Source organism: Melozone crissalis, unplaced genomic scaffold, assembly GCF_028551555.1.
Source record: "Melozone crissalis strain CALT ecotype California unplaced genomic scaffold, PUWL_Pcris_2 ptg000068l_1, whole genome shotgun sequence".
Lineage (NCBI taxonomy): Eukaryota > Metazoa > Chordata > Aves > Passeriformes > Passerellidae > Melozone > Melozone crissalis.
In genome coordinates this window covers 11613112-11636614 of record NW_026535846.1, presented here as the reverse complement: position 1 = coordinate 11636614, position 23503 = coordinate 11613112, and the positions used below count along the sequence as shown (strand labels likewise).

The following is a 23503-nucleotide window of genomic DNA, read 5'->3' as shown; positions in this document are numbered from 1 at the left end:
CACTAGCATCTCTTGTTGCCTCCTCTGTTCCTCTTAGCTGTTTGACATGTTTTTTCTCTTTCTTTGAAGGCCTTGGCTTCCCTATTCCATGACTGTTTGGAGTGGAGACCTTGGCATAGTTGCATTTGAGACAAGAGTTCTTCAGCCTCAAATGACACACAAGGCCAACCCTCTGCTAGAAGTCTGTTCTAGCAACCATTTGTAGGTGCTGCTTGCTGTAACAAAAGCGTGAAGAAGAGTGACCAGGTTCAGATTAGGAAGCACTCTAGCCTGGCTTGCCCCTCACACATCTGACATGCCTCTTGTACACTGGTGTGTTTTTTTCAGTGTGCAAGCACAGTTCATGCCAGAGCTTGCTTCAAAATCTGGTTTTGCCTAATGTTCTCTTTATCTGGCACTCCCGAATTCCTCATTTTCTCTCCTTCAGGGATACACTAACCCTTTCAGATCCTGGTAACACTCCTCCACTTTTCAGACCAGCTCTACAGCATTCAGAAGTACTTGTATTGGGTTTGCAGGGCAGAACACCCTATGGAAACTTGTAAACCTATGAAATCAGTTTGAGTGCTGTAATTAAAGGTAAATCTGTCTGTGTTCAGGAATTTCTTTAGTTAAGCAGTTGAGATGTTCATTCACTGTTAATTTGTCAGTGTGATAACTTCCTACAGAAAAGCAGAAAGATAATGTGTGTTCTAAATTTTTCTATAATATATTTTGTTTATGTCCTATTTCACCTCCACCACCACCTATTCTTTTTGTAGGGTGAAAGAGGATTCCCAGGCTTGGAAGGACAGCCAGGTTTGCCTGGATTTCCAGGACCAGAAGGACCACCTGGTCCAAGAGGCTCAAAGGTAAGTCCCAATTCACTTGAATGGTATGAAGGTACTGGGCAGTGTTAGCTTAATTGTAGTGCTGATCCTAAGCAATTCCAGAACTCCTGATTATCATTGGTTTAATAGGTAAAATCTTCAGCTGTTAGGATATAACAGGTTTTTTGGTTGATTAGTTTGAATAGTCGGCCAGTGGAAAAAGATTGCTCTGAGTTTCCTATGCAGTTCTTCACCTGCACAGGTGCTTGGCAGCACTGCCTTTCACTAGGTGCTGCCCAGGAGGGACAGAGAACAGGTTTGGCAGGTGCTGTGATGCAGCTTTGTTAGTCCTTGCACTAAGGAGATCCCGGCTTGGCTGAGTTTACTGATAAGAGCAGAGTTTTGCTCTCAGCTGCCCTGGGGCTCCCACCATGTAGGTAAACTGTTGTTTGCACCTGGTGGCATTCCTGGGATGGGATTCCTGGGCTGGGTTTGGGTGGGGTGATGCAAGTGAGGGCCTCATTGAACCCATGTGCAGAGAGCTGAGGAATGCTCCTGGCTTTCCCTGGAGGGCTTCCAGTTACTTCTATTTACTACTGGATTGCATCCTTAACTCAGATGGTGTAATTCAGCATATATAATTCTGAATATATTTACCTTTAACATACATAACGATAGCCAGGATCTGCCATTTCTTTTATGAATGCTCATAGTATAAACCTAACAGAAGTACATAAAAAAGAAGCAAAGGAAAAAATAGGCAGGTGATAAGAAAAAAATAGAGGAGGTATACACTGAAAGAGAAGGTTGATTAGATATAACAAGAGTGAAACAGCCCAGAGGTCTTGGACTAGAAACTTTGCTACACTTTTATTCCTTTAACGCATTGTCTTAAGATTTCGATGCAGAGTTCTGCATTGTGATTCGGTGATGATCTCGATGCAAGGTAATACTGGTACACTCCGACCCGTGTTGAATCGTGGCCGCCCTGCTCTGCCCACAAGGGGCCGCTGGAGGATGCTCCATGGCAGGGCTGACCCTCAGTGTCAGGGACCTGACAGCACCGTGGCCTCTAGGAAAACTTTCCTCTAAGGCATGGTTAGTCAGCTGGAACAAATACTTTAAGTTAAAATCATTTTGAGCCCTTTGACTCAGGAAATGACAACTACTATAACTTTTAGCCCACTTACTGTGAACATGTAGGAGAAAGTTAAGGCTTACTGATTAATTTGATAGAAACACAAACTGCAGCTTGAATGTGGGATCTTGTTTGTTTCTGTTGTTGTCTTTTAGGGTGATGATGGTCTTCCAGGGCCTATTGGACCGAAAGGAATCAGAGTGAGTATGGACGCAGTGTTAGCGTGATATGTTGGAATAATGATAAAAACCAACAGGCATTGGGTGGGTCCTAACAGAAGTGGTGATTGACAAGAAAAAAAAATTCACTTAAATCTGAAGTCATCTACTCACCAGAAGAGATTGTACTGCTTTTTATAATATGCAAGATTGCATGAGCAGTACTATCTTACATATTGTTTGCATTTCATGAACTGTTTAGGGAGAGCAGCCCCAATACTCATTTGATTTGCTTTACAATACAGGACCCAAGCAAGTGCCAGTACTTTCGTTTCAGTGTATTCTGAAGTAGAGGCAGTAGGTATACAGTCCATACAGGAAAGGTGGACTTGTCTGGAAGTCCTTTAGATTTTGTGCCTTTGCTTTTTCTGTCAGATGCCTCAGCTGGTAATAATTGATACATCTGACTTCATTGGGCTGCATCCATTTTTTACACCACAAGTGTTTATTTATTTTCTCTTCATATCCATAATCTCTTACTTCAGTAATTTTGCATTGTCTTTTCTATGTTTTTATGGCTATTTCCCTGAAAGATTGGTAAGGACTTTGAATGCCATGTAAGCATGGCATTCTTTTTTTTGTAGAGGTGATTTGGATGTTTGTCTGTCTTTACTTATATCTGCACAAATAAATTATATTTAATGACATCTTGGTAAATCCTTTTGCACACCCATTCATACGGTACTATTTCAAACACATGGTTAATTTCCTTCTAGGGACCGCCAGGGCTTCCCGGCTTTCCAGGAACACCAGGACTTCCTGTGAGTAGCAATGGGCTCTGTAGACACAAATCTGTTCCCTTTTGTCTTTCAAGCCCAGAAAAGCATCTTGTACTCTTAACTCTTCTTTCCCTTTTCTACTTTGAAGGGATTGCCAGGACAAGATGGGCCACCAGGACCTCAGGGTATCCCAGGATGCAATGGAACAAAGGTGGAATTCATTAAAAAATCTTAATGCAACAATAATATAGTAAAAAGCTCTTGTTCTCCTGGCTGTACCAAATGAATTTAGACTGTTGTGTGCAACAGTACTTGCTGTTACTGAGTTGTGAAGGTAATTCCAAGATAATTCATTGAGAGTAGGGGTCATGATCTGGTACTTAAAGCATAAGCTTTGCCAGAAATTGCCAGCACCAAGACACCACACTGTGTGCTCTGCAGCCATTGTAGTTAAACTCCAGGTTCTAATCCTCACTTGTATAAGTTGCAGCTGAGAGGTGTCTGATAATTACCTCAGATGCTGTGTCTCATCATTGTAGTAGACTCATGCTACCAAGAAAAACTCATTACTTAACAGTGAGACTTTTTAATTATTAATTTTTAATATTATATTGAAAATACTGATTCAGTGTTTATATTGGAGGGAGAAATTTCATTCTGATGTGCTGCTTAGCTCCATGTTGGGATTTTCCCAGAGGAGGAGTTGATTTTCTGTAGCATTCTGTGAGTTTTCCATCTCTGTAGTGTAGTGCTTTGCCTGGAAGTATGCAGAAACACCTGACTGTGGAAATTTGTTTCCATCCATTGTGTGAATTAACTAAGTGATTATTCTATCTTGTTCCAATAGAATTTTCTATTCTGGAGTCATAAACTAACAAACTAGACTTTTGAATCAGAATTTGTTTATCTGGTTTTGTTATGTTTTGGTTTGGTGTTGGCTAATCATTTTCTTCATCCCTAAGGGAGAGCGTGGATTCCCAGGCAGTCCAGGTTTTCCTGGTTTACAAGGGCCTCCTGTAAGTAAAAGATTACCCAATCTTATAATCCACTGAAAGACTTCTACTGTGAAAAATAAGATAAATATCAGTCTCTTTTTGCAGTTTTTCTTTTAATAGATAGAATTTTATTTTTAATATTTAATCAGAGCATTTTAAATGTCCAATGAAAGTGAGTTTTTCTGCGGCATGCTGTGGTAAAGCTTAAAAACCACTTTGAATTCTCACATGCTGAGATGCTTTACCACCTGCAGAAAAATACAAATACATGCATATGTGTCAGAGAAGAAGATCTTGTATATCTGAAGAGTATTACTGGTGATTAATAGGTCAGCAAAAAGATAAAGGGTAGGGTGTTTTATGTATAAAGCACAAGGATACAGCCAAGTGACTGTCAGAACCAAAGTACAAACAGATGTAGTAGACAGGATGGATAACAGGAGGCAACATAGAAACAAATTGCTAAGAAAGGTAAATATAATCCTTCTAATGCTCAACATTCTCTATGAAAGTTCTCTAATTTCTCCATTTGATTCTGAAGTTCATTAAAATTTTATTTTCCCCTTTTCCATATGTTGTTATAAGTTTCTGTCTTTAATGTTTGCCTCATGGTGTAGATCTGATTAGTGGTTTGCAAACAACATACCATTGATTTATTTCTATTGATCTCAATTTTTTTTTGTGTTTCTTTTAAACAAAGGGACCCCCTGGGCTGCCAGGTATGAAGGTGAGTGTGCTGTACTCTCACATCCAGGTACTTACCAGACATGGATGTGCAGTGGGATCTGCCATGAGTAACCTGCTTGTTTCATGCAAGACTGTGTCCAGGCCACTCCAGTGCAGCTAACTGGAAATTCTGCAGTGGCTTTGTTTGGGTCAGTAGCTCAAGAAGTAGCAGAGTGTTTCCTGAAGCTGTTCCCTTGGGCCTGTGAAGGGTCAGTGTTGAGGCATCAAGTTAACAGAATGCCTACAAATACCCAAATGCGCCATAAGTCTGCCTGTGCATACTCAAAACACTCCTAAAGACTAAACAATAGTGACCTAAAATACCCAGTAACAAGAATAGTACAACATCTTTTTTTCTTTTGAAAATGTCTTTTTGCATTCTACATGTTACAGAGATGGCATTTTCTCCTAATTTAGAGTCTCTTGATCTGATGTTGAACCTTTTATTTTTTGAGTTTTGTTGTACCTTTGACCAATCAAGCATGGGCCAAAGCATCAGTTTTGGCCCATGCTTGAGGTCTATTTAGGAGGAAACTTGACCCACAGAATTACACTGTTAGACATGTCCTGAGAGGACAGCATAACACTGGTACTGGAAAATTTGGACTTCAAAGCTGAATTATCTTTCTTAGCTCCTTTTCCCAGTTGTTTTCAAGATATTAAAGGATAATCTCATTAGAACATATACTTTCAAAACAAAGATATTCCCTGAAATCAATAAGAAACTACTTCAATATGGACCACAAAGCATAATTGTTGTAACAGCACACTCAGCACTAATGTCATGGGCTGGGACATTGGAAAAAGCTGAATGAGCCTTTTTTCTGTTGTGTCCTGTCCACTGCTTTCACGTGAAGCTGGAATGTTTCTTTTGTGAAGAATTGGTGTTTCAATCCCCTAATCTTTTGGAATTTAAATCAATGCTGCTATCTTTGTACAAATTAAATCTTTTAATAGTTGTTAGTTTAGCTGTTTAGAGTCTTCATCTCTCCTAAACAGAACTATTCTTGGAGAATCTAGTGCTTATATGAAAGTTTACTGCTAGGGTGTAGCATAGCTTAGAGTCTTAGGGGCCACTCTGTGCCCTTTGGAGCCAAAATGGTTGTAAGGAATTGTAAAATGTATTGTTAATAAAGTCAACTGTATTTTTCTAGGGTGAAGCAGGTGAAATAATTACATCCTTGCTGCCAGGACAGAAAGGTGACCCAGGATTTCCAGGTCTTCCAGGGATACCTGTAAGTTGCATGAAGTGTTATTAGGCTGTGTTCTGCCAAAAAGATAACATGAAAAGTACTCTTATTACAGGAAAATTGGCAACTTGATGCTTGGGGATTCATATGTATTTTTGGAGGTGCAGGGCTCACATTTAATGTACCTCTGATTTATGGCTTGAGGGAAAGTGTGTGATTGCATATTGCTCTTAATAGGGTGACCCACAGAAGCCAGAAAGGTCCCCTGGTCAGGAAGGTGGTATCTAGCAGACAGCAATACTCAGTTACTGCTTTGCTTCTCTGCTTTTCCTGCCTCTTCCCCCTTCCTAGACATCATTTGTATCATTTCTGGAGTTCCTTCCCTTCTTTACCCTGAGTCGGTCCCATCTGGCTTTCTGGCTGTAGCTGCTGTTTTGGATGGTGGGAAGGAGAGGGTAATGCCTCAGCTGTTCTCCTCATGTTGCACCTCCTGAGCAGTGTTTCTGCTCTCCCAGCAGTGCTCTGTGAAAACAGCTAGTGACTCCAGGCCCTGTGCTTCCCCACTGAGCCATTCATTGCTTTAGTGCAAGAACAAGGGGAGCCGAAAATGAGTCTATCGGTCTGAGCTGGGCAGGAGCCAGGCCCCCATTTCCTGGGACAGAGAGGCAAGCCCCATGCCATTCGGTGACCAGACTGAGCCTGTTAGCCTGTTAGCATTTCTGCTCCTCTGATCTGTGCTTCCCTATTGTCTCTTTCTGGCTGGGAGGAATCACAAATACAAAGTGTTTTGTTGTTCTCTCTCAGTGCATGAAGAGAAAGAAAGTGCAAAAGTAGTTGAAAACAAACCAAAAAGCATTCTCTTATCTGAGCCAAAGAGATGCATTGATGTTAAGCGCAGAACTCTCCTAACATGATGTACACTCATTTAGGCCTTTCCCCAAGGACAGATTGGTAGGGTAGTGGTAGCTACATTGATTTGATATGTATGGGATGCCAGCTGTTGGGGTTATTTGAACTTAAAGCTCTCACTGGGTTCTTTTTCATAAAAAAGGTGCCTCTCATGGCCTCTTCCCCTTCCTCAACAGGGCCCCCCTGGCTCCGTGGGAATACCAGGTCCAGTTGGCCCTCCAGGGCCCCCAGGTTTGACGGTAAGCTTCTTTAACCTGTTGTTCATTAAGCCTTAAATAGGACAGTTACTGCTTCATTTCAGGTTCTCAGCGGCAGTCAATGAAGTGCAGAGATCATGGTAGTCAGGACTTGGTGAGGACAGCAGCAAGCTTGCATTCAGTTCAGCCTGGAGCTGTTACTGTGCATCTTAAATAACACGCTTCTGAAACAGCCTGTTCCCAGAAATCTCTTTGCTTTAAGTTGTGCTGAATCATTGTGCAAGCTTCTTAATGTAAAACATGAGACAAGATTTAGCTTATTTAGACTATGATGTTTTAATACCTGACTGTTTAATTTCATTTTATGGTCTCACCTAAGGGAAGTTTCTTACATATTTGTGATGTTGAATAGCATGAGTTTTCAAAGGCAGGCAAGGTGCCTTGTCAGCATGGAGATAATTCACAGGAATCAAAGCTACAACATTGTTGGGTTTTTTTTTTCTACAGGGTTTTGTAAACTGGTTTTAAGTAACTTGGTTTTTTGTTTCCTTTTTCAATAGGGACCTCCTGGTCCACCAGGGCTGCCAGGACCCAAGGTACTGTCTTTGTCATATTGATGGGCTGTTTTCTTTCTCTTTTTGTTTGTGACTTCTAAGGGCTGATGAGTTATACTTTTTGCAGGGTAATATGGGTTTGAATTTCCAAGGACCCAAAGGTGAAAAAGTGAGTAGGTGATCATAATGATATTTTTACTTATTACTTCGAAATACTTGTTCTTGCCATTTTTGCTTGTATTGCCTGTAATAAGCTGCATCTTCCTACACATTAGGGTGAACAAGGTCTTCAGGGACCTCCAGGGCCACCAGGACAAATTGGAGAACAGAAAAGACCCAATGACATTGAGTTTCAGAAAGGAGATCAGGTGAGTGGGACACTACAACCATCTGTGGTGAGCATGTGATCAATCTGCAGCCTCTGTTGGTTTGGTTCATATATGCTCACATCCTGCTTATTGCAGAGGTTCTATTTTTTCCTCAGAGTACTGAATATTCCAGGCCTGAGTACTTTTTCTTTAATAGAAATCATGCCAGTCACATTAGTTTTTACTTCTCTTAGTAAAATAACTATTCTAAAACTCTATAAAAGCAGTTCACAGTAACATTAAAAGCAGTTAAAATACTCCCATTCTTTGGAACACCCAGAATTGCAATTTTCAAAGCAGTCTGGGGATTCAGATTCCCACTAATTAACCAGCTGTGTCATCCATTGTGAAGAAGTCTTTCAAAAATTTTAATTCAATTTCTTCTTTTTTTGTTAGTGATGCCCCAAGATCTTTATTCCCTGTGGTCTGAATAAAGTGCTTTCCCTGTTTCTGGCATCTCAAAAGTAAATATCAATCATATTGTTGCAAGTAAGCTCAAAATACTGGTGTGATTTGTATGGATCCCTCTCTACCCAAAATGTCAGAAGGTCATTGGGAGAGTTAGCATTTTTAAAGTTATTACACTTTTTTGGTCTTTCTTCTTCACTGGGGAGCATTCTGCAGTACTGTTTAATTCTGGGTGCCATAGACAGTCTGAGCAAAACCAGCAGGGTCATGGGTGCCTGGATGTCACATTTTCCTTGAAGTTTTCGTGATGTTCTCAAATACCACCCAATGGAAGGGCAATAGAAGAGTTGAGGTAGATACTTTGAGGAAAGTGTTGAGTGATGATTTTTGTGCTCTGACTGTTTTGCAAATGTCACTGTAGTAACTGAACTTTATTAGTTTCTTCCATTGGTGTTTGGGTCAATTCCTTCCTTTTCATCTTCTTATCTTGGGAGATGTCAGAGAAGAAAGGTTTGGGACGCAGCAGTATTTTATTTGAGCAGGGTGTAGGGCAGTTCTGCCTTTCATCTTGATCAAAACCATTTGTTACTTTTCCTTTCAGAAGAGCATTAAGCACCACTAAGGCATGAAATAGAACTATGTGCTGCTGTACACTTGCAGTGCACAGTCATCCTAGGAAGGTCTCTGGTTTTGTCTGTAACTGGTCATAGGACAGAGAGTAAAGAGCAGCATTGTGTGTCTTTATAATTCTAAGAAAACACAAAGTAACATTTTGACCACACTGTTGAAGCAAAAATTAATCTGATTTTATTGGGGTCAGAGTAATTTGCTTCTGTCATTAGGGACCTCTGAAGGACTAATTATACTGGCACTAATTTATGTAAATGCACAAAGTAAAAGCATTCTACCTACATTCCTTTTAAAGCACTAAGAATTATAAACATTCTAAGTGCGTTGCCTTTGACCAACATTTATAATGATTTCCAAGTTTGCAAATTGGTTTTTATTTCAGCAAAATTTATGCTTGGTAGTGCACAATCAGTAAAAAATGTCAACATTGCAGTGATTTTTTCGTGAAATGCATGTGGAATTTTTATATGTGCCTTCACTATGGTCTCTGACTAAAATCAAGTGTGTAGATGGGCTTGAGTCTGGGATGGCTCCAAGAAAATAATGGAAAATGCTCAGAAACTTTTTGTGGATTCAGTAACCTGTAACTGTTCTTCAGGTTAATGGTGAAAAGGTGTAATAAGACAAAATAGAAATGAGAACTTGTTAACACAATGATCCTGTGATACTTTTCTGACAAACACACTTTGATCCTGATGGCCTCTCAATTTCAGCAATTATCAGTCATCTAATGACTGTTGCTCCTATAATTTCAGCAGGATTTGGCATTTGTTTTTTCTTTCTTCCTTTTTTCCTTTCTTCTCTTTACTATTGGATAGCACCTGCAGGCCACCAAGCCAGCTGCAAGAGGCAGCTGTGTTTTTAGTGGAGTGAATCATCTAAATAAACAGGATGAGCAGTTAATAAAATTTATAGATTCACTTGAAATTCCACACAAAGAATAAATATGATCCTTTGTAACTTGGAATCTAAATGACAGCAAAAATATTCTATTTAAGAAAAAAGTCAACTAAGCTGCTAGGGAGTGATGGAAGCTTTAATTCTCTTTTTCTCTGACCGTGCTTGACAGGGTATTCCAGGTGATCCAGGCCCACCAGGACTTCCTGGGCCTCCAGGCCCTCCTGTGAGTAGAACTCTTAGTTCTATTTTGTTGCATCTGTATCAGAACTGTAACTTCATTCCACTCTGGCTTGTGGGCTGAGTTTAAGATGACGTTTGTGTGTCCAGGGTCTTCCCGGTGGTGTGAAAGGTGAAAAAGGTGAGCAAGGAGAACCAGGCAAAAGAGTAAGTAGTCTGTTTAACCAAACATTTATCTTTCCATTCAGTGTTATCTTTGACAATTAAGCAAATGTTGAATTCAGGTGGGGCCATCAGCTTATGGGTAAGAGACTTTTTTTTCTCCTTGTAACCTGGCAACTCGCAGATGACACACAGGGGTCATGACAGTGCTTCTAGCTGTGACACTCTGTGCTTTCTGATAGCTATCTGCATGTAGATCTTAGTGTAGGGGGCAGGAGAAAATAGTTTACATTATGTTATCTGGATAGTATGTGAAAACCTTCAAAGTTGCTGGACTGCTTGTCTGAAGCAGCAGTTTTCTGTTTCCTTTTAGGAAGGGTCTTCATTCAGTTTGCCCTGTACTGGGTTGCCAAGCAGCATGAGATTGGTGTGTGTGTGTATAGATATATATATATAAGCTGGTCCAGGTAAACTCATTCTTGGTGGGTTTGCTTGTGAGGTGAATCACAAAACCAAGTCTCTGAGTACTGTTAAGACCAAAAGTAGTCAGTTTGTCACTTCCCAAGAGACTGCCTCAATTTATGTGCTATCTGGGGAGGGCACAAGTCAGTGTAGCTTTTCCTAGGGATAGCAAGAGTTACTTTGTTCCTGATCAGACTCAAATCAATCCTAGAATTTAAATGTACTTGGATATCACAGCTCAGAAAAGCTGAAGATCATAGAAGTGCTAGGAAATAGGATAAAAATAATATGGGCTAGACCAGCAAAGAAAAGATAGGCTGTAACCAGCTCAAAACATTCAGTATCTTCACTTCCACAGCTTCTGAATGCATTGTTTTATCAACAAAGTGCCTTTGAAATTCGAGGCACAAGTTCTGCTCTGGTTAATTGGACAATATATAAACACTTTAGAAACGTGCTGGTAGTAGGTTTTCCAATTTCCATAGGAAATAAATACAGTGGAAAAGAATGTTTGGTACTGCAGATAAAATCCTTCATAGTTGCTGAGATTTACAGAAGGGCTTTGATTTGTCTCTTTTAAAGAACACAAAAAGCAGATTTACCAAACCACAAGTCTCATTATATATTGAGTGGGCTTTGAATTGTTGCTTCTCTCTGCAAAAGTAAATGGGAACCACATAAATTTGCAAAGATCTGAAGGGATAAAAGTCCTGAGGGGATATGTCAGATGCCTTTTGCCAAAACCTTGTTTACCAATATTTTTGTTTGGTTTTATTACTCTGAATCTGGGTATGTTGCATACTTGAAGTGCAATTTTGCTGGTAAGTTACTTTAAAGTTGCATTTTAGGGCTCTATATGATTCTGTGAGGTCAAAGCCATTTCAGATATACTCATAAAAATGTCAGTCTTCATCTTCAAATAGATAGTTCTGCACATTCACAGGAAATCTTAAAACCTCAGTTTTGAGAGTTAGAACTCGTCACTAGTGAAAACAAACTTCACAAATCACATTATACTCTGATTCACTAAATCTGTGAGGTATTATTATCAGTTTCTCAATGACTGAGAGCTGATCTTGGCACTGAGGAAGGTTCACTAGGAGAAGCTCAATCACCTGCTCTAGTTCTGTTCCAGCAGGTGCCCCCAGACATGGCTTCTGTGACTCTGATAATAAAGTGCCGTTTCTCTGCCCAGTGAATCATCTGGAATAAAGTGGAGCTTGCCCTGCTTTTATTGCAGCAATGACAAATCTGTTCAGCAAGAACATGCCTTCTAGAAGTCACTTCTTTGAGCAGAACTTCATCTTGTATTTTCATTGATACTAATGAGAAAGTCATGTTGATTTAAAGGAGAGTTAAAAGTCAAACACCAAGTTTTATTTAGTTTCTCTGGTCACATTATACTAATTTACTAATTAAATATGGTGTTCCACTATTTAGGGATTTAGGATCTGTTTTCCAAATAAAGAGCTTCTCTATTGCTAAAATAAAAGGAGTAGTAAGCACAATGAATCAGCAGTAGTTAACTGGAGATCATTTTTTGCTGTATTCACCCAGCATCACTCTGAGACTGTCATGCCTTTGTGCTCTGGTTTTCAAAAAGGAAACCTCAGTTTAGGTAATGCCATTGGTTATGGTTGATGTCTTTGTGTTGTTCCAAGGACTGCATTCTGGATGGAGTTTGGTTTATTGAAAAACAGGAAACAAGTAACATAATTTCCATAAGAATTCTTTACTACTGAAGCATTTTATTTCAATGCATATTTGTCTTTGAAGGGAAAGCCTGGCAAAGATGGAGAACCTGGTCAGCCTGGTAGGGATGTGAGTAATTCATGTGTTTTTAATCCAAACAAACTCTTTATAAGCTTTTCTTTTGATATGGAGAAGATCTGAGTGTGATTATATTTCCCTTTTCTTGAAGGGTTTACCTGGTGGGCCTGGAATAAATGGTGCTCCAGGAAGAGATGGTGAAAAGGTATGCCAGGATTTTTGTCAATATTCCTGTAATAGGTGGAAAATTTGCCATCACTTAGTTAATTTCTGCCTGAGTAGTAATTGCATTGCCTTTGCTATTACAGTGTTGAGAAATATTTGCCATAGCTTGTTTATGTAGTGCTGCACTGTATCAGAAATGCTCTTAATTTCATTGGTAGGGTGAAAAAGGTGACATGGGTCCCCCTGGTCCTCCTGGAATTGTAAGTTGCTGATCCCTTATTTTATTGCATTTGCTTGACAGTGTTGTTTTGCTGTAGTTCTTGGCTGACTGAGAGTCCTATCTCTGGGTACAACACCAAGAGCACCAGAAAATTTTTCATACATACACTAACAGGAACAATGGTTTCCTTCTTTCAAGATCAGTTCTGTGCTCTGGGATTTGCTGGGTCACAAACACAGGCTAGACTATAACCTCAGACCAGCAGGACTGAGTCAGCCTCACTGAAGCCTGTTGTAACTATGTTGGCTTGGCAGGCAAACAGCTTCCTATTGGGGAGTGCTCTTTACTGGAATTTTCCCTGGTAATTCAGTGGAGTGGGGAAAGCATCCTGTCATTGGCATAAGGTTCAAAGTATGTTGAACTTTCCCTCCCTCACATCTCTTTATGATTCCAATGACTCTTTTCTTGGCAATTAGCTTTACAAGAGCATATAACATTTTCAGGTTGTTCCAAGACCAGGCATTGATGCAACAGTGGGACCAAAAGGTAGCAAAGGATTGCCAGGACTTCCAGGAGCCAAAGGGGACCGTGGATTCTCTGGCAGGCCAGGCCCACCTGGCTTGCCAGGATCTCCAGGTAGGAGGGCAAGCTTTAAATGAAATGAAATCACAAACATGTGATTGGGTATTTGGCTTCACAGCCTTTACACAATCCTTTTAACAGAAGGCAGAAGATTTAGAACAACCTTTGAGCTTGAGGGGTAGTCTTGAACTTCTGGGGATAATGTGAGGAATTCTGAGCATTCATTGCCCTTGCTGTGGTGAACTGAGGATGCTAATCAGATACCAGCTTAATGCTTCTAGGGATAATCTATCTCATATCACTCATCTATAATTAATATATGTTGTCCATTGCATTACACAGAGAGAGTGTTGTGTACTACATGTCTGGTAGGAGATGATCTGAGTCTACAGTGGGAGTGAGCAGTGACACCTGTATGTGCATTATACATGCACAGAGAGGAACATAGTGATTCTAATGATACAACTTCTATATGGGGGTTTTTGTCATCAAGAATTCTTTCATTAGTCCTGTTTTTTGTTTGTTTTGTGGGATTTTTTTCTAATCATAAACTTAGTTGTTGAGTCTCAGGTCAATTTTTCAAACAAACATTTCCAAAAATGTGAAATATGTATCATTGTCATCCTTACAAAAATGTGATGTAAACCATTAAGCTAGCAAGGAACTAAGTCCTTCCTGTCTTAGGGATCACTACTGTTGGACCTCCTGGCCCACCTGGCTTACCTGGTGAGAGAGGACAGAAGGGGGATCCAGGTTTACCTGGGGTTTCTATTCCTGGGCAACCAGGAGTTGAGGGACCACGAGGACCGCCAGGACCACCAGGTCCCCCAGGGCCACCTGCACCATCTGTTGCTCCTGGTAAGTGATGATCACATAAACAGCAAGTGGAAGAGACTAAACAGCTTTGACATTTGCTTAGGTTTGGGCTTCTGTGGTTTGTTTGTTTGGGTTCTTTGAATTCCACTTCCAAAGATGTTGTTTATCAGCAGCTGAAGCCCATGAGATTCTATTGCTATAGGTTCTCCAAGTTGCTCCCCTTGCAAATCAAGACATCTGTAGGAGAACCTTAGGCTTAAGGAGAGGTGCAGAATTTTTTCCCTACTAAGAGCTGTGATAGCAGGAGAGTCAAAGGTGTAACTTTTCACAGAGTTCCACTTCCATTTCATAAATATTCTAGTGTGTAGACCACGTGAAATTAGCTTTGGAGTGGACACTTTGGATGAAAGCACTTAGCTTTTTTTTTGTATAAGGAGAGTAGGGAATGGCAGATGGAATATAAGAACTGGAAAGCTGTAGTGGAGAGTGGCTAACATGGTTCAGGAAAGAATTTCATGTCTAGATGGCATTGGCATCTGAAGTGTCCTTGCTCTGATGATGATTCATAGGCATGTTTTTATGATAGGAGGCTGAACATCAGAATGAAGTGTAGAGATGTAAGTGTGTAGGCTGTGGGAAGCAGTGGGAGATGGTTGAGGTTGTAAAGAATTGAAGATTGTTGTGTAATATCACTATTTCTTTTTGAGATTGAATTACATGTGTGGGTTTTCACCAGCAGTCCTGTCTGAATTGCCGAAATGTTTGGTCTGTGATTATGGTGGGTGTATTAGAATCTCCACACAAATACATTTTTGTACTGAATGCATCTATTTGGTGCTGCTGTCAGTCTAATTCAAATAGATAATAAAACCTCTCCTGATTCTCCTTAGGTGAAGGGTTATGTGAGCAAGGGCCACCAGGTCCTCCAGGAATTCCAGGACAACAAGGTTTTACAGGGGAGCGAGGCCAAAAAGGTGCAGTGTCATGGCTATATTTTCTATTTTTCTCCTTTTTTTGAAGCTTGGTAAAAAATGTAAAGGCTGCATTAAATAATGATTAATGGTGCCCCTTTCCAGTAGGGTTGAGTGCAGATGTTTTATGTCTCTGTGTAAGGAAGCTGTTTGCTTTGAGTGTAGGATACTCCTTAACACCTAACATTAAAGCACAGGAGTCTGAGTGGCTGAGGGTGTAACCAATAATGATCTTGAATAAAGTGAAATGGAACCTGAGGTTTATGATTATCTCCCAGGCAGAAGGAAACTGTGTGCTTTGTAACAGCCCTGGCCAAGTCTGTTTCAAAATTCATTAATATTATTCATTAATAAATTTGACATTTTTTATGGAAAACAACATTAAAGTTATAAATACAAGACTCCTAATTTGAGCTGGTCAGTCTGCAGTGAGTTTGTTTGTTTGCTAAGCAAAAGAAAGTCATATTTAATATATATCCTTGTTTCCAAAAAGACAACCTTGCAATGAGGATGCTGATATAGGTAAGTGAGAATCTTTTCCTAGCCCAACCATGGACATCATAAATTACTTTAGACATCTCACTTTAATTTTGTACTCACTTGAAAGCAAAATATTTTTTGTCATGGAGATTGTAAAGATTAACTAATTAACCTAAATGAAATGCTCACGTATTTCACTGATGAATGTCACATATGTCTGTATGTGAAGGAAATTCCTAAGCTTCTTGAAACAAATCTTTTTTCCCTCATTAAATACTTTTAGTCTATTTTCAAATCAATGAAACATTCCCAATATTTATTTTGCACTCTTGGAGTTTAAGTTTGGGATTTTGATACATGTGGTTTATAGTTGTAGTTAGAAGTGTCAAGTACCTACTTTAAAAGGGGACACTTTTGCTGAAAAGAAAAAAAGTCCATGGTTTTATTTTCTATTTCTGAAAGCCCTGCTTTTGTTTTAATTGTTTTGCACTGTCATAACTACATTCTAATCTTATCTGATATTGGTTGTCTGATTCCTAGCCACCAAAAAGCTTTAGTTTAACTTGCAGGGAGGGGGAGGCTTCTAATTTTAAGCAATAATTTTTTAAAGTAGTCACTTTGGACCTGCATTATAGATCAGTAGCAAGAAAACAGTTGTTGTTTTGCTGAATTCTTTTAATATTTTCTAAAACCTCATGCTCAAGTACACTTTTTCAATGCAAATCTTTTTAGGTGACCGAGGAGACACATGCTTCAACTGCATAGGAACTGGAGTAACTGGTCCTCCTGGGGAGAGGGGACCACCAGGACCTCCTGGTAGTCCAGGTAGGGCTGGAGTCTTCACTGGATTGCTTAATATGTTCCATAAATGCACTTTTTATCAGAGTTGTCTGGGTACAATGGTCACAATATATCTGTGTATCGTGTACAAGTTCAAATGTGCATTTGTCAGCTCCAGTGCAGAGTTGGTGCATGTTGTGTTTTGCACAACTGGAAAGAAACAAGATGGGCATGTGTGAAACAAACACTCATTCTTTGAAAATCTAGTCTTTGAGAAATATTTCTCTGTTCAAGGCAGTCTTGCAAGCATTCTGCATTTTGAAGGTTTAGGGTCTGCTGTAGATTTAACTGTGAGAGAAAAATCAACTTCTTCTATTGCTATTCCTGGAATAATGGAGGAGCTGGAGCTTTTTAAAAGTGTGATTTTTTTTTTTTTTTTTTTTTTTTTTTGACACTACTGGCTCAACTAGAGTTGCAAATATGTTTCTACTCAAATAAAAGTAAGATTTCAAAAAAACCCCAAAATTGTAAACTTTGTCTAGTTTTAAAGCTATTATCAATGAAACATAATGTTTGATATTGCAGCCTCTCCAGATTTATGTTTTTCTTTTACGTTTTTCTGCACTACTCAGGCTCTCCTGGTTTTCCTGGACCAAAAGGTGAAAAGGGGCTTCCTGGATTAACTGGCCTTGTAGGGCCACCAGTAAGTGGTGGTATTATGTTCTGGTGGGGAAAAGTCTCTCATTTGTCTTGCATGACAGGTAGATCTGTAAACAATAGATTTAATTTATTGTCTAATACATATTTGTTGGTCCATAACTATCCTGAATGCATGATTCATCCTGTGTTCCATACTCAGAGAGGGAGTGAAAGAAAAACTAAAATACCTTCTTTTTTTTTTTTTCTTTTTGTTTTTTTCTCCCTCAGGGCTTCCCAGGCACCCCAGGTGCTCCTGGTAGACCTGGTCCTAAAGGTGACCCAGGGGATGTCCTGACTTCTCCAAGATTGAAAGGTGACAAAGGAGACCCTGGCTTCCCAGGACCTCCAGGTCTCCCTGGCATAGATGGCACCCCTGGACGAGATGGACTGCCAGGTTTGCCTGGCCCTAAGGGGGAACCTGTGAGTGCCATTTCAGGCTGTCTTTGACTGGATGGGTGTTTTGGGAAGTCCTGCATGCATTTGACATAGTGCAGATAAAAGAACTGGCACAAATGCACTTTGTCTGTATGTGATAAGGCAGGAATTCTCTTCAGTAAATGCCAATCTAGTGATGGTACACTGAGGTACCTCCTGAATCTGCCAGTGCTCTAGAAATAAGCTGAGGCTCCTCTTGGGCAGTGTCAGAGGGTCCCTTCTGCCATTGTCTACGTTTCACCTATGTACTGGGAGGAACTAAGTAGCCAGGTTTAGGCCTGCTCTCTACTGTGTTAGCAAGGTCTAGGCAGCTAATGAGAGCTGGAAGGATGGAAACTGCCAGAGAGTTTCAAAGCAGAAACATTGAAACACTTTACTCTTTAGATAGTAAATACATTATCTTTCCCATCATGCTCTTTCTATTTCCAGGGCAGTGTTGCATTCAAAGGAGAAATGGGTATTCCAGGTGACCCAGGGATACCAGGTCTTCCTGGTGAAAAAGGGCTTCCTGGACCTCCTGGTTTTGGTCCACAAGGCTCACCTGGTGAAAAGGGCATCCAAGGTGTATCTGGCCGTCCAGGGCCTCCTGGTGTCCCAGGTGAGTTGGTCTCTGTGTGCTGTTGAGCAAGGGCTGCAAAGCCAAACTTTGTCCCTTCTCAGAACATAATGCTGCTTTTTAGCTTTTCCTAGAGGCTTTGTGTGACCTGTTATTTGTGTGCTCCCTTACTGAGGGTCCTCACAGAACCAGAGGGAGGGCAGCATCTCTGCCATGTCACTTTAGGCACATGCCTCACCTTCTGCTCTGACCTCCATGGAAGCCTCTCCTTCCCCACTGATTGCAGTGGAAATGCACTGTAACTGCCTTTGTATGCTTGGCTATACTGCAGCTAAAACAGGTTGGGGGAAAAAAAGGGGTTGCTTTGAACAACTTTGCTTTTGTTACTTTCTTGTCAACTACACAGATCCTAATCAAGTTGTGCTGGTGTCAGCTATGGAAATACTATTCACATGATGGTACCTAGGATGAAGCTATTAAAAAATAACAGTTCAGAAAAACTGTCTGAACATTGAACAGGGCTTCTGAGCCTCTAAGTGCTTTGTGAGGCCTGGGATAGAGAACCTATTGAATAAAGTATTGCTGATATCTGAGTTCTCTGTAAGCTTGGGATGGGATTGGCATTATTTCTGCTTAAAGAAAAACAGAAAAACAACTCCTACTGAGTGATGCATATCTCTGCTTTTTGGTTTTAGGTCCAAAAGGTGACCCTGGCCAAACTATTACAGAACCAGGAGTTCCTGGTCCCCCTGGTCCTCCAGGAAGAATTGGTGATCCAGGTCTTCCAGGTAAAGCAGCAGCTAGATACCCAGGGGATTCCAAGAGCGTTTTATTCTGATTCTGAATATAATTATGTTGATGTTCTTTTTCCAGGAGATCCTGGTCAGCCAGGTCAGCGTGGTTTACCTGGCATCCCAGGTGCAAAGGGAGAGCCAGGTATTCCTGGCATTGGACTTCCAGGTCCACCAGGCCCAAAGGGTATGTCTGCTGCCCTGTTACTGTATTGTACTGGCTGGAAGAGGGGGCATACGGGCTCTCTTCACTTTTCAATAGTGAGTTGACTTCTGTCTCCAGAGTCCTTTAAAAAACATTTGTCCTAAAGCTATACATCTTTATAACAGTTTCAGAAATACCAGGAGAAAAAACTGCTGAGCTGTTATTACTCTGTTCACTCTCCTGCTCCTTCTCAGTAGCTTACATTTTTCAGTAAACCAATAACACTTGTAAAACTTTGGGAAATGAGCTTGAATCAATAAATGATCTCCTAGTGCTGCCTCAAGATGGTATTGTTTCTAATGTGAACTGCTTGTGATTTTTGTAAAAGCTCACAGCATAGGGAGTGCCCACTCAGAGAGTCCCAGAGACCCTTTGTGGCAAAGACTGAACGCTCAGAAGTTCTCTCAGCTGAATGGGTACCCCTTCAGTGCTTGGGCTAGCACAGAACCTCTTTTCATGGGTTTTAGGCATGTCTGGAGGAGTTGTTCTAATGCTCTCTGGTGTCCTTTCTACTCCCTAATCTTCCTGTCATGTGCAGGTTTCCCAGGGACTCCAGGCCCGCCCGGAGCTCCAGGAACTCCAGGTCGCCCTGGGCTGGATGGACCTCCTGGACCACCTGGTTTCCCAGGAGAGAAGGTTTGTGTTTACTATAAAAGTTCCCTTAGAGGTTTTTCTGTGTCACTGGGAACATGATGAGGAGGATTTCACCTCTTGTTCTCAGCTTTTGATGGTGGCAAAGTAAAATATTTTACTTGACATTTTGAGTGAGGATAGTAAAATAGAAATTGAACTCTGAGATGGTGGCCATTTTTAATTTTGTTACTTTTAACATTCTTAGGAGAGGCTAAACCTAGAAAATCACCTTTTACTTTTTTAAAATGTATTTGTTATAGGGAGAGCGTGGATTTGGAGTTCCAGGACCACCTGGGCCCCCAGGACCCCCAGGCATAAAAGGAGTTCAAGGACCTAAAGGTGATCCTGGTTTCCCAGGAAACCCTGGTCTACCAGGCCGGGCAGGATTTGATGGAACCCCAGGGCCCAAAGGTATTGAGAACTCTCCCTGCTTTGTTCCCCTATTGAACTTTTTTAAATGTAGCTGTGCTGGGAGGCATGTGGCAGTTAAATAGAAGCAGTGCTGACTTTAGAGCCATTACTTCTAAATCAGTTTTTCCAAAGCAGACACACCTTTGTAAATGGAAGAATGTGTTCTCAAAAGGCAGTTAAGGGAATAAATCTCAATCTTTGGGTCAGTACCTGAAGCTCTGTATTCTAAAGACAAATAATGTTTATATGGGGTGAAACTTTGTCAACAGAGTAATTTCATTTAGATGCACTGTGCTTCCACATGCACAGTTAGCAATTCATTTCCCTCTGCTCTTGACCATGGTCTGTACTGACCTTCCCAGCATGCCTGGTTTGCTGGGGAGCATTTTTTGAGTTTGATGTGGATGGTAGTGCAATATATGTGTGTGTAGCCTAGAAACAAAAACTTCATGAGGTCCATGTTGAGTGAGGACAAACCTCTGGCCTTGGGAAATAGCCTCTGGAGTGTGGTTTTTTTTCTCTGTTAGATCAATGTTGGTTTGCTTGCAAGAATGAGATTTCAAGTAGAATGTGCAGGGACTCTGCTATGAAAGCAAATTTCCCTGAAATTAGTTCACTGTTTGACTAAACAAGAGTGTTCTTTTAGGTGACCCTGGACCAAGTGGACCACCAGGACTTCCAGGCCCACCAGGCATCCCTGGCATTGGTGGTCAAGGTCCTCCTGGATCTCCAGGACCTCCAGGTCCTGTTGGCCCCCCAGGTAAAACTTATACAAATGGTTCCCATAGGTTATTTCTGGCATATATAAGCAGGGACACAAAGGGCTGAAGGTCCAACTCACAGATAGATGGAGAGAATTAAGTTTATGTCTCTGAAGGGAGTTTGGTTGCCTTTTGTCTAAAATGACTGGTGATTGATGAAGATATGAACTTGTTAAATCTCTACACAGAAGGGTTCATGTGTATGCATGTACATCATTCTATTCAGTTTGTTCAGGGAAATTCCTTTTCCTTTCATTCAGTCAATGGGCTTGCTGTGCACCAACTCTTGATGTTGCAAATATGTGGCAGTCACCACAGTGAGAACACTTCCTGTGGTCCTCAGCATGCCTTGCACCAAAGCCCTTCCAAACACATCCAGTTCCAGTATTAAATTAAATATTTCATTCTGCCATGCCTGTAAAATGTTTGTGTTGCATGTCTGTGAGCTACACTGTTTGAACGTGCTTGTGTGTCAGCACTGGGTTTGTCATTGTTTGCAATGCATGCTGACAAAATCATGGCCAGCTCTAAGACCATGGATCGTGGATTGATTGGTCATATTCAGGTCTTTATGAACTGTGAGCTGAGATTCAGCAAAGTGCTGAACTTGAAGGTGGACAAGCACTTGAGTAAACAGACCCATGGAGTTTGAATTCTGCTTGCATGTACAGTGTGGGTCAGGTTTCAATCTGTTCTTCCTGAGTGGGGCAAGGAACATGTGGTCAGGGCACCAGCCAGCCTGGGGTGTGCCCAGTGCTGGGAGCAGGGCACAGGAGGGGTTGGGACAAGGCACACAGGGGCTCCCTGGTGCAGCAGTGGGTGCTGGGCCTGGCTGGCTGTGCTGACTGTAGGATCCTGAGCTGCACTGGAGGCTAAACTGAAACACAAGGACCTGATTTTAGGGTTAGGGGGGGTGGATCAGTGTGGGTTTGAATGTTTCATCCAATGCATGTTCTTTTGTCTTCCTGTAACATCTCCTCTGCTGCTAGCCAGAGTTTGATTTTGTGTGACCACCAATTTATTCTGCAAAATACCAATGTTGACAAATGCACAATGATTACTAGAGCTGATGGATTTGAAATGCCTCTATTTTCATTCTTCATGTCTGTACTGACTAATCAGTGTGGCTATTAACAGCATGGGACTCTGAAATCTGGTGCATGCTGGAAGGTCCTGCTTGAGAAATCTTTATTTCCCTTGGCACTGCTCTGTCTCTGTTCTGTGCAGAATGTCTTACATTCCCTTCTCCCATCCCTCATGTGTATTACTAGGCTGTTTTGATTCTGATCCTTTATGCAGCATTAGGGTAAAGTTCTGGGACTCTGTTTTTCAGGTAATTTAGAAAATTCTTGGAAGTCCCTGTTCAGGATTTGCTTCCTCTGCACCGCCATTTATTCAAGTAGTTTGTAATAGGTCAAGATTTTTCCTTTTTTGACTATGTAACAAATTACTTTAGAATTTACTGTGTTGTCTACATTTTTCTAATTATGATGTGCTTACTTTTTTGAGACCAGAAATTAGATTGGAATTAATTTCTATTTGAAAAAATATCTTTGCCATTCTAGGTATGGAGTTTGTCCTATATATTATGTTCTCTTTTTTCTACTTGGTGATAGAAAGTCCTTGAATACAGAGCATGTGTATCCCCTGTCCATCATCTGGTACTGTTTGTTTTTCTGTGCAAAATAGCCACTCCAGGCACATGACACGAGGGTTTAAAGCTGCTGCCAGAGTGGAACACACTTAGAATTAAATAAATGCAATTCCACAGCTTATGCCATCAAGAAAATTCAATCTACCTTTTCAGAGTGTGAAGAACACATGATGACATCACTCCTAAACTTGTTCCTGCAGCTGAGAGTGGGGTCACCATTACAGAGTTGGAATTCTGCTGCCTTGGAGTTATTTATGAGGTTTTGGCATGGTGGTGTCAATTATCTCTGTGCCAGGGCATGCAATATGCAGTATACCATCTGTGATGTAACAATTGGTGCTTACATAATAGAACTAAAAGAATGGGGGAAAATATTGGAAGTTTTTTTTGTGTGATAATGAAGAAACATCTTTTGAAAATCCCTGTTTGGAGGGATTTAACAGAGTGTGAGGCCAATCAATGAGAAGCTGATTGATAGGGGGTACTCTGGTGTTCAGAAGGAGTCCAAGCCAGTGTCTAGAAATGAGAGTTTTTGTAAGAAACATAGCAGAAAAAGCTTGTTCCCCACTTTTGTAGAGAATACTAGACAAGCAGAGACAGGAAAAGAAAATTAAAATGTACTATCAATATTTGAAAATATGTTTGTGACTTCTGCATACAGAGATGGATGCACTTTGAAGATGATCTCCAAGTTTCCCTGCAGTCTGGTTTCTCTTAGCTGCATTAGCTTTGAATTCTTTGTATTTAGATCTGTTTTCAGTAACTTTAGATAGATTTTTTTTGTCTTTATTCTAATCCATATGTGCTTTATTTTGTTTCCTAACTTAATGACTATTACAACTGCTTACTGCTACCTGTCTCAACTTCCTGATGAGCTCTAACTCGTTGGCTTTTCAACCTCAGGTCCCCCAGGTACTGTGGTTTCTTTACCAAAGCCTTTTCTTAACTTGAGATTTATGAATTCTCCTTTTTGGTCAGCTACATTTTCAGAGTGAGCATCTTCACTGACTCT

The 23503-nt window shown here is 40.7% G+C and overlaps 1 protein-coding gene across 1 annotated transcript in view; it reads left to right on the top strand.

Annotated features, from left to right (window-relative positions):
* Nucleotides 1-4600: 4600 nt before the first annotated feature.
* Nucleotides 4601-23503, top strand: part of COL4A5 (collagen type IV alpha 5 chain) — a 42900-nt gene continuing 23997 nt past the window's right edge. The window contains exons 1-24 of the mRNA XM_054289546.1: nucleotides 4601-4606; nucleotides 5760-5840; nucleotides 6881-6943; nucleotides 7462-7497; nucleotides 7583-7624; nucleotides 7731-7823; nucleotides 9931-9984; nucleotides 10089-10145; nucleotides 12339-12383; nucleotides 12484-12537; nucleotides 12716-12757; nucleotides 13221-13353; nucleotides 13984-14157; nucleotides 15006-15089; nucleotides 16299-16391; nucleotides 16979-17049; nucleotides 17274-17465; nucleotides 17910-18078; nucleotides 18732-18824; nucleotides 18910-19014; nucleotides 19571-19668; nucleotides 19926-20076; nucleotides 20723-20836; nucleotides 23395-23403. Coding sequence (XP_054145521.1) covers nucleotides 4601-4606; nucleotides 5760-5840; nucleotides 6881-6943; nucleotides 7462-7497; nucleotides 7583-7624; nucleotides 7731-7823; nucleotides 9931-9984; nucleotides 10089-10145; nucleotides 12339-12383; nucleotides 12484-12537; nucleotides 12716-12757; nucleotides 13221-13353; nucleotides 13984-14157; nucleotides 15006-15089; nucleotides 16299-16391; nucleotides 16979-17049; nucleotides 17274-17465; nucleotides 17910-18078; nucleotides 18732-18824; nucleotides 18910-19014; nucleotides 19571-19668; nucleotides 19926-20076; nucleotides 20723-20836; nucleotides 23395-23403 — 2059 coding nt within the window. The remainder of the gene's footprint in view (nucleotides 4607-5759; nucleotides 5841-6880; nucleotides 6944-7461; nucleotides 7498-7582; nucleotides 7625-7730; nucleotides 7824-9930; nucleotides 9985-10088; nucleotides 10146-12338; nucleotides 12384-12483; nucleotides 12538-12715; nucleotides 12758-13220; nucleotides 13354-13983; nucleotides 14158-15005; nucleotides 15090-16298; nucleotides 16392-16978; nucleotides 17050-17273; nucleotides 17466-17909; nucleotides 18079-18731; nucleotides 18825-18909; nucleotides 19015-19570; nucleotides 19669-19925; nucleotides 20077-20722; nucleotides 20837-23394; nucleotides 23404-23503) is intronic.